The 10,185-nt window shown below is 41.0% G+C and overlaps 1 protein-coding gene across 1 annotated transcript; it reads left to right on the top strand.

Annotated features, from left to right (window-relative positions):
• The first annotated feature begins 493 nt into the window (after positions 1-493).
• LOC100135826 (carbonic anhydrase 1) lies at positions 494-6,811 on the top strand. The gene is given in 7 exon segments (NM_001124220.1): positions 494-611; positions 925-1,122; positions 2,842-2,960; positions 3,397-3,489; positions 3,647-3,709; positions 3,832-3,987; positions 5,183-6,811. Coding segments are annotated over 7 exon segments (783 nt in total). The 5' UTR covers positions 494-577; the 3' UTR covers positions 5,303-6,811.
• Positions 6,812-10,185: the final 3,374 nt, after the last annotated feature.

The following is a 10,185-nucleotide window of genomic DNA, read 5'->3' as shown; positions in this document are numbered from 1 at the left end:
ATGCAATAAATAATTCGTCCTAAAGTCCGTGAATACCACATATCCTAAACGCTCAATATTGTTTTATATTTATTATTTGTACAATTTTAGTCAGGTTCATTATTAAAAGGGAAGGGAAGAAAGGGACTCGTGAGTTCCCCCCTCTCCCCCTGAGTGTATGTACTCAAAATGCAATTGTAGCGTTCGAGTTTAGGAAGTGGAAGGCGCAACATCAAAGAGTTATTGCACATGGTACTGCTCGGGAATATCCTTACAGTTTGTGTCGCGCCTTCCAGTGGCAAATTATTTGGATGAAGGAGCGCTGGACGTAGAGCTAAGCGACGACTCACAGGATCTGTGGTGCCGCGCGCGCACGCGCACGCACATACACACACACACACACACACAGAGAGAGAGAGAGAGAATCTGGGCTCATCGATTGTGCATCTAACTCCTCCTCTCCTACACGCAATCCACAGGGAGCCTATATAAACTCTGACAGTTGTCAAGTGGAGAACACTGGCTGTTTGCACTCGGGAGCGACGCAATTTTGGGAGATTTACAGCAATAGATACCCAGAAATACCCAAATAGTAACAATGTCTCATGCATGGGGATACGCACCGGACAATGGTGAGGCGCTTGTGCTCTGTTCTTATCATGACATTAAAAGGAACCTGTAGTACAGCATATACTCTCGGATGAATGAATGAAAAGACAACGGCCATGCATTGATTAATCATTGTCTACATCTATTTTAATGTATCCGTCTTTGACATTGCTATTAGGCTACGGTGCGTCATAACAATCTCACCCGGTTACAGCAAGCTGCAAGTTGATCAAAAATATTTTCAATGTCAATGGAAAGCAATCATTTACGTAGGCTACATTTTTGACAGATACTGAAATATTATCTTCAACTGCAATGTCCCCACTGTCATTCTAGGACCCGACAAATGGTGTGAAGGCTTCCCAATTGCCAACGGACCCCGCCAGTCTCCCATTGACATCGTACCTGGGGAGGCTGCCTTCGACGCAGCCTTGAAGGCGCTCACTTTGAAGTACGACCCTTCCACCTCCATTGACATTCTCAACAACGGACATTCCTTTCAAGTGACCTACACCGACGACAACGACAACTCAAGTTAGTGTCAATCATTAAGCATGCGTCATGACAGGTGTCTCGAAATGGTACCTTATAGTTGTGGATACTTTGTGCACTTCTTTAATATTAACAATTCATACATTTACAAAGTAACAAATATTATGGGCATGGAATATGGCTGGATGAGACTGTATTCGTTCACTACCCACACACACTATGGCATGAAAACAATAGTATGTCATGGAATTGGTAACGCAACCCCTCACAAACCTTCCCCTGCACGCTAGACCTTTAGACTGGAAGAGCGATTATTAGCGCAAAAAAAAGGCGAAGGTCAGTTTATGCAAATAGGACTGAGTCTGGTTAACCATTAATGTGTCAGGAGTGAATGTAAATGTTTTTAGTAACTAAGTAAAACATGATGATATTTTACTAGTTCTGCTGTCATTATAATTCGATTAAAAAAATAGGCTATTGCCTAATACAGTGCAAAAATGTAATGACAAAATCAAAAAAATAATAATATCAAATTCATATTTATAAAATTTTGCTGTGAGAAATGTAGAAACTACTTAATCCGAATCTTAATGTATGGTGTAGCATTTTTATATTCCTGTGATTTGTTACACAAGAGATTCTATTGTCTCTGTAATCCCTGATGGCATGTGATCCTAGCATTTTATTATATGCAGCATTAGGCCTATATGTCAGGGGGGTTTATTGATATTGAATTGGTAATCCTCTATTTATGATCGCCTTAGTGCTTACAGGGTAAATGTTTCATGTTTATTGTGTTAACGTAATGGAAGCTCATTTAAATTGAATGCCAAGTTCATATTCAAACACAAATATAAGCTTATGCCTGAAAGAACAAATGACTGTTAGTCATACCTGTCTGTGTGTAGACCTACATTGGAAATTACGCCATCATAGCTATAGTCTAAATCTACCCACAGGGTGTGGTCAATGTCAGTCTCCTAATGTAATCCTGTATCAGAAACCTGTATACACTCACACACTCACACCCTCTGCTACTTGTCAGAAAAGTCTCCACCTTCTTATTAAGCAGAACCAACTATTGTAAATCGTGTCCTCAAAATAATTTTCAAAGAGAACCTATAGGCTATAGCCTATTCGGTCAGCATCAACTGTGACATCACGTGAGATGGGAATAGACTAATTAGTCAAGGATTACCTGCCGCCACTAAATTGGTATAAATAGATGACTGTGTCAAAGGAACAATACCTGGAAAGTATTTTAAGCTGACCTTGGGTTTGCTGATTTTCGGTCTGGATTACGCAACAGGAACTGAGTCTGCTTCTTCCATCAAACAGGAAGTCTGTGTCTGTGTGCTAGTGTGGGGGAGAGGTGGGGATGGCAGGGACACGAGCGGCTTTTGCATTGCTCTCTTAATATCGTTCTGGCATGACGTCTGTCAGTATGTCTGTCCACATTATACCCATCAAGACAACTCATCGCATTGTGTCTTGTGACACATTTTCATCATGGACCAAAGATTAAAATGTTATCTCAGTAAAAAAAAGGAACATGGTGTATTTTGAAATCTTATTATGAAAGCATAAGGATCCTGTTCAAAATGTGAACATCTCATGTGTTTTGTACATGCAAGTCTTGTAGTACCATTATACAAAGTGGACTTAAACTGGTGTTAGGTAGTACTAACTCGGGCCACATAACAGGTTGACCCATTGCACTTATACGTGTTTATGTCTTTGTTTTCTGTGTTCGGTTGGCAGCTCTGACAGGGGGGCCCATTTCAGGGACGTACAGGCTAAAGCAGTTCCACTTCCACTGGGGCGCCAGCGACGACAGGGGTTCTGAGCATACCGTGGCCGGGACCAAGTATGCTGCCGAGGTACTGACACTGGTCACACACTTGATTTGAATCCCTTAGTTTCAACACAAGTGTGAATGGTATGCATTAGTAGTGCAACCCACAGTATTTGGCAAGCCATCAATATGTTTCTTTTAGTTTTTTTCATAAATGACTTATAAGGGTCAGTGAACTTTCAGTTCATGGAGTGAAAATGTTCGCTTGACATTCAATGAGGAATTTCTGCCAATTCGTGAATTGAATATCAATTTATTTCATGAATTGACTTTGCTGAAAGGGAATTGACTTAAACCCTGCTTTTCAATAAATATTGTGTAATTCAGCAAAAAGCCTCAGCCATGCAACTTCCAAATTGGTCTAAACCCCTAAACCCCACTGTACAAAAGACCCAAGGCCTAGTGGTAAGAAAATACTCCCTAGGGTTGCTCACTGCTTGTGTCCTATTTCTTTATTTTAGCTCCACCTGGTACACTGGAACACCAAGTACCCCAGCTTTGGTGATGCTGCTAGCAAGTCTGATGGCCTTGCTGTTGTAGGAGTCTTCCTCCAGGTGTGTAGCAATGGACTCAGCCATTTTGCTGTATACCTTCAATTGTTTTGACTTGGATTATTAGTTAAAGATAATATAAATATGTTTTCAAGCGCAATATTTTGGTCAAATTATCATTATTATTTGCCGTTTATGTGTGTTGAATTTGTCTCATTAGGTTGGAAATGAAAATGCCAATCTTCAGAAGGTCCTTGATGCTTTTGATGCCATTAAAGCCAAGGTAAGTCTATCTGGAGCAAGCATTGTAAGTGGTGCTACTGCTAGCATGGAACCTGTCATTCTCTGAGCCAATCCCTGACCTGCTGATGTAAACTTGTCATTTGCCTCCCTCTTTGTTTACAGGGCAAGCAGACCTCTTTCGAGAATTTTGACCCCACCATCCTGCTCCCCAAGTCCCTAGACTACTGGACTTACGACGGCTCCCTGACCACACCTCCTCTGCTGGAGAGTGTCACCTGGATCGTCTGCAAGGAGTCAATCAGCGTCAGCCCTGCCCAGGTATGATAGGTCACGACCTCATTGAGTAGTAAGGGATTGAATTTACACTCTGCAGCTACAGTATACTGGCTTTGTTCCAATAGTCTGGAATAGCCTCCTTTCTTAATCTCTTCCTTGATTAAAGAGTCTGCTTGACAACTATAATGTGTTGTAGATAAGAAGATTTGATAGTTGAGAAGCATATAGCTGCTATTTCTGCAGTCTTTTCTCCTATTTTAGAGTAATGGGACACGTCATTCCAGGTCATTGAGGTCGTTCCCGGTTCTCCACCAAAACTGAAAAGATTCCTATGTGCCTGTCCAGCTGGACGTTCTGTTGGCCAAAAAAATAAAGTAGTATGTGGGAGGTCTGTTTATTTCCAGTGGACTTGAAAATGCTCCTACATCAACCTCAACCCACACATTTTCATACAAGCATAGTCATGTTGAGAGTTCCTGTAAAATGGCAGCCCACGTCTTCTCTAAACCCTGCCCTTGTGGCTTGACTCACTTGTGACCATGTAACACTGCCCAGTCAAATGTTTATTTTATACCTTTGCCTGGGCGTCTCAAGGGTGAACAGGGAAATGTACACATAGGCTTTAGAGGGGGTGCCGTACCAGGCAGAGACATAAGATATAATATAAAATAAATTATTCATACAGTAAATATCATGAATGGTAACAGAAACACTTCAGAAGAAGGAACATTGTATTAAGTGTTTATCAGTAGCTAATGACGCACTATTAGAAGCTACTTGAAGATTAGAATATTTGGGTGGATATTAGTTTAATAAGAACTTACTTGTCTCCCGTGATCAAATGTCAATCCCTGAGGGTGAAAAATAAGAGACTTGTTTCAGGGGTTGCACTATGTACTTTACAGTATGTCCAATGGCTGTAGCCACGAACTTGTGACCTCTTACTAATTTATTGGCCAAAATGAATGGCAAATCTCTTAGATGGGTCATTTGACTGTACTTCTCATTTGTGACCTCAATCTCTTTGTCAGACTTAAGGCATCAACAGAAAGACACTAAGCTTAATTCCATGAATCACTGTTTAGGAAAATCATTTAAATAGAGAAGTCCCACACAACCTTTGCTTTACTTAATGAAGGCTACCAACTGTATGACTGGAGATGTATTGGGGTGAGTGACAGGGACAGGAGGTAAGGAGTATAACTCTATCTCCTCTCTCTCCTTTCTCCTCTGACAGATGGGCAAATTCCGGAGCCTGCTTTTCTCTGGAGAGGGCGAGGCCGCCTGCTGCATGGTGGACAACTACCGCCCCCCTCAGCCCCTCAAGGGCCGCGCTGTGCGTGCATCCTTCAAATAAATCCCCCTGCCCCCCCAATCCCCTCCCCTGCTTAGTGAGACACCCAGGCGTGCCTCCCCTGCAGTAAGACTCAGAGCACATGTACTGTATGTCTGCCCTTACATTTTTTAGAAGGATGAAATCCCTCCTTTCCTGTCTCCCCATTCCTACCAGTGCAGGGTTGCCCTGCTGTGATGTGACGTGGTAAGAGGAAACAGTTGAGGCATTGACCTTTTTTGTATCCCCTCTCCTCTCTTGAGTGATAACAAGCCAGAGAAGCCCTGATGTACTTCACAAGAGAAGCACTCCACAGTGGTGGCTATAATGTGACAGATTTACCGGGATTTCGCCTGCGGTGCCAATGTTGTAGACAGCTACTGGGCTCTGTAGTTTTTCATAGATAGATAGAGAGGATGTGTCAACAAACAAACAAAGCTTGCGAAGAGGCTAAGACTATAGAAATGTAGCTGGGATCAAGTAATGGATGATTCAGTTGGAGAAAGACAAGCAGACCTGACTAGCAGTCAGTGGCAGGCCTGGGGTGGATGAAACTGCTTCACCATCTGTGAGTAGGGCCACACACACACACACACTGCCAGTCTGTCTTTAATCTCTGATTGACTGCCTGCCTCAGGATCACGGCAGCTTAATGAAACACAGTGGTCACTTCCATCACACCCAATTGAACCAGAACATCCTCCTCTGGAACACACACACACACACAGGCCTACAGTCATTGACCTGCTCATTGATTTTCATACTTAGCATGCCTACAGTGCATACACAATATACAGACACACATTGACATACATACAAGCACACACACATAATTGGAGGTTACAGCTACAAACTGTTAGCTATTGTGCTCTGTCATGACAATGACTTTGCATTCCTGTGTTTTTATAGCAAAGCCTCATCTTCAATCATTTGTTTTATTTGTTTGTTCCTCTTGGTGTTATTAGCAATATTAATGGATTTATTTTTTCAATATTTAAGTGATTCCTGACTTGTGTTTTGCAACTGAAAGCTCCTCTATACTTGTAGTATTGTCTTGATGACATGACAACAGGAGGGTTAGGTTATGACCCTTTTCAGACATTATGAATTGTGTAATGGAATATCCGTCTAAGCATTGTTTTGCAAGCCCCTATGTATTGTGTTGTAAGGTTTCAAACGCACAGTCGCCTTGTGCGATGCCATAGGGCACTACAGCCAAGGAAGAATCAACCCGCCAACTGATAAGCTTTGTAGTGTTAGTGGGGTGTCAGGTCCTTTTAGGCCAGATTACTAATGACGAAGGGTCACCTTTAACTTTGGGACCACAGAATCATGCTAATTTTTAAAAAAAAATGTTGAATGCAAGTGAAATTATGAATCATGTCTGTCAAAAACAGATGACTGTATTTGATAATGAAATTGAGTTTAAAAGTCTTATGCAAAGCACAAATTAAAGGGCCACCCAAAAACAGCAAGACTTACTCCCAGGAAGTGGAAGTTTTATCAGTTGAATAAATATATTTTATGACTTTTTTTTTTGTCTCCGTTGTACTTTGTCTACTTCACAACCAGACAGTTAGGGCTTTATTCAATCAGATCCACTTTATCCGACCTCTGCATAGTGGTTGGTGGAACTGAGTTAGAGCTGTCAAATCCACAAGCGTCTCTTGACATTATACCTAAAGCGGACATTGTCATTGGCTGCACAGAGTTGCATTAAAATAATTCCCAGGCAGCCTTTGAACACTGGAATGTGAGAAGTAATCTACACCTCCATTAGGCTGATTGAAAATCATTAAATGAAATGAGAATTTCTATCATTATTTTTATGTAGCCTACACTTTCTTGTTCTGAACTTCTAACTCAAGTTGGCTTTGTGACAACGATCAAGACTGTCTTCATGACAATGGTCAAGAGGAGCTACTCACTAATTTGACAGCTCCAACGCAGTAAAACATTAGCAATGTGGGTGTCGGCTATCGCCGATTAACGCTTGATCTGATTGAATCCAACTCTCATTCATCACTTACATGAGGAAGGTTGGAAATTGAGTTTACCAGACGGTTTCAATTTATTTACTTCCTGGGCAAAAGCTCTTAATCTAAATAAACATCTAAATCTAAATGGAGCTTTTAAAATGTTAGGGGCCATTCAGTTAGCTTGCCCAAACTCCTAAAGACATCCACATGCTAGGTTTGGTTTGCTCTTAGCAGAATTATCTGCACACTCTATCTTGCACTGAACCCTAGAGCAGTCTCTAGACTACACTCTTAGAAAAAAGGGTTCCAATAGAGTTCTTCAGCTGTCCTGATCAGGGAACCCTTTTTGACTCCAGGCTGAACCCTTTTTGGTTCCAGGTAAAACCATTTTGGGTGGCCATGTAGAACACTCTGTGGAAAGGGACCAAAATGGGTTCTCCTATGGGTACAACTGAAGAACCCTTTTAGGTTTTAGATATCATATTTTGTACAGTATATACCAAACACCAAATACACACTTACTCACTACATTGACACTCTCACACAAAACACACACACATTCACATACACTACATATGCACACACACACGACACACAGCATACCGACACAACAAAAACACACATACATACACACACACACACACACTTTTACACTCATCATTTGCTACTGCTACTCTGTTCTTTATTTTACTCTTATCTATTTTGATGCTTAGTCACTTTACCTTTCCTTCTGGTACATATCTACCTCAAATACCTCAAACCTCTGCACATTGATCTGGTACTGGTACTCCCTATATATAGCTCCATTCTTATGTATTTTATTTTACTCCTCATGTGTAAATGTTGAATTTTTAATTGTATTATTATTTTTTAACTCTGCATCATTGGAAAGGGCTTGTAAGCAAACATTTCACGGTAAAGTCTACACCAGTTGTATTCGGTGCATATAACAAATAACTTTTTATTTGATTTGAATGTCTGTGCCTCGTGTAGTCAGTTGTCACTAGTTACTACAGTCACAAAGTCATAAACCCCTCCCATTTCTACAATTTCTCTTCTTAAAATGTGATTTTAAACCAAACCTTAATGCTAGCCTTAACTGCACTGCTAACCGTATGCCTAACCCTAACCTTAAATTAAGACCAAAAAGGGCTGTATAACTAGAGGAAACTGGCATTCTCCCTTAAATACATTTGCTTGAAAAACAAGAAAAAAGCAGCAATATTACTGTTTGTCCCTCTTGAGATGCCGTAGCAATAATACAGTAACACTTCCTTAAAATAGTCTATCAATCTAAGATAAATCAAGAAATCTGTCATTAATTTAGAAGTTTTTGTAGAGGAGGTCTTCGTTGCAAATTTTACATCTAAGATGTTTGGTGCAGAATTTCTCAAGTAAAAACGTGCATGAAAACTAGTAGTCTGTTGTTGAATGACAACAAATACTAAATTGAAGAATCCCTACTTTTGATCAATCACAGACGAAAGGGCGAAAACTTTGGCTACCAAAATTCTTACCTCAAAAAAAATTTGCGTGCCGCGAACTGCCTAAAAATAAACTTCTGAACGCTTCCGAACAGAAAAACGAACTAGAACGTCACAAAATGTCGTGTTCAGCATGAACTGTTTTGACTGGGAAGCATATGGTAAGCTTAAGACTGTAAATTAGACGCAGGCTCAGATTGCTCTCATGCTCAGGTCTCATGTCAACTAGTAAACAGTGTGACTCTTGTATACTTCCATCATATGTTCTCATGCCAGCTGTTCACTAGTTGATAGGAGTGCATATTATGACTCCAGAATCTACAGGACACTCCACGACCTGTTAACTACTGACACGAGAGCTGTCCAGAACTTCACATGACTAACAGATTACCTTTGACCTATATCATCACAGATCACAGCTAGGTCCTGATCAGAGGGACTGGCCAACGATGTCATATGATCCAACTCAACTATGGGAGCACCAAGCAGGAAGAGATCCAAACACGGATGAGCTTGGGTTACTAACTACCTCTTAATTGATCTTGGATAAGTGGTTGCAAAAGTATTCACCCGCCTTGGCATTTTTACTATTTTGTTGCCTTACAACCTGGAATTAAAATAGATCTTTGGGGGGATTTGTATCATTTGATTTACACAACATGCCTACCACTTTGAAGATGGAAATATTTTTTTATTGTGAAACAAACAAGAAATAAGACAAAAAAAACATAACTATTCACCCCTCCAAAAAACCCATAACTATTCACGCCTCCAAAGTCAATACTTTGTAGAGCCACCTTTTTCAGCAAATGCAGCTGCAGGTCTCTTTGGGTATGTCTCTATAAGCTTGGCACATCTAGCCACTGGGATTTTTGCCCTTCTTCAAGGCAAAACTGCTCCAGCTCCTTCAAGTTGTATGGGTTCCGCTGGTGTTCAGCAATCTTTAAGTCATACCACAGATTCTCAATTGGATTGAGGTCTGGGCTTTGACTAGACAATTCCAAGACACTTAAATGTTTGCCCTTAAACAACTCGAGTGTTGCTTTAGCAGTATTCTTAAGGTCATTGTCCTGCTGGAAGGTGAACCTCCGTCCCAGTCTCAAGTCTCTGGAACACAGAAATAGGTTTCCCTGAATAATTTCCCTATATTTAGTGCCATCTATCATTCCTTAAATTCTGACCAGTTTCCCCCGTTCCTGCCGATGAAAAACACTGTGGGGATGGGGTTCTCGGGGTGATGAGAGGAGTTGGGTTTGCGCCAGACATAGCGTTTTCCTTGATGGCCAAAAAGTTGAATTTTAGTCTTCTCTGACCAGAGTACCTTCTTCCATATGTTTGGGGAGTCTCCCCCATGCCTTTTGGTGAACACCAAACGTGTTTGCTTATTTTTTTCTTTAAGCAATGGCTTTTTTCTGGTCACTCTTCCATAAACCCCAGCTCTGTG

Source organism: Oncorhynchus mykiss, chromosome 15 (genome assembly GCF_057628025.1).
Source record: "Oncorhynchus mykiss isolate SJ-2025 chromosome 15, ASM5762802v1, whole genome shotgun sequence".
Taxonomy (NCBI): domain Eukaryota; kingdom Metazoa; phylum Chordata; class Actinopteri; order Salmoniformes; family Salmonidae; genus Oncorhynchus; species Oncorhynchus mykiss.
This window is presented reverse-complemented; position numbering and strand designations above follow the sequence as displayed.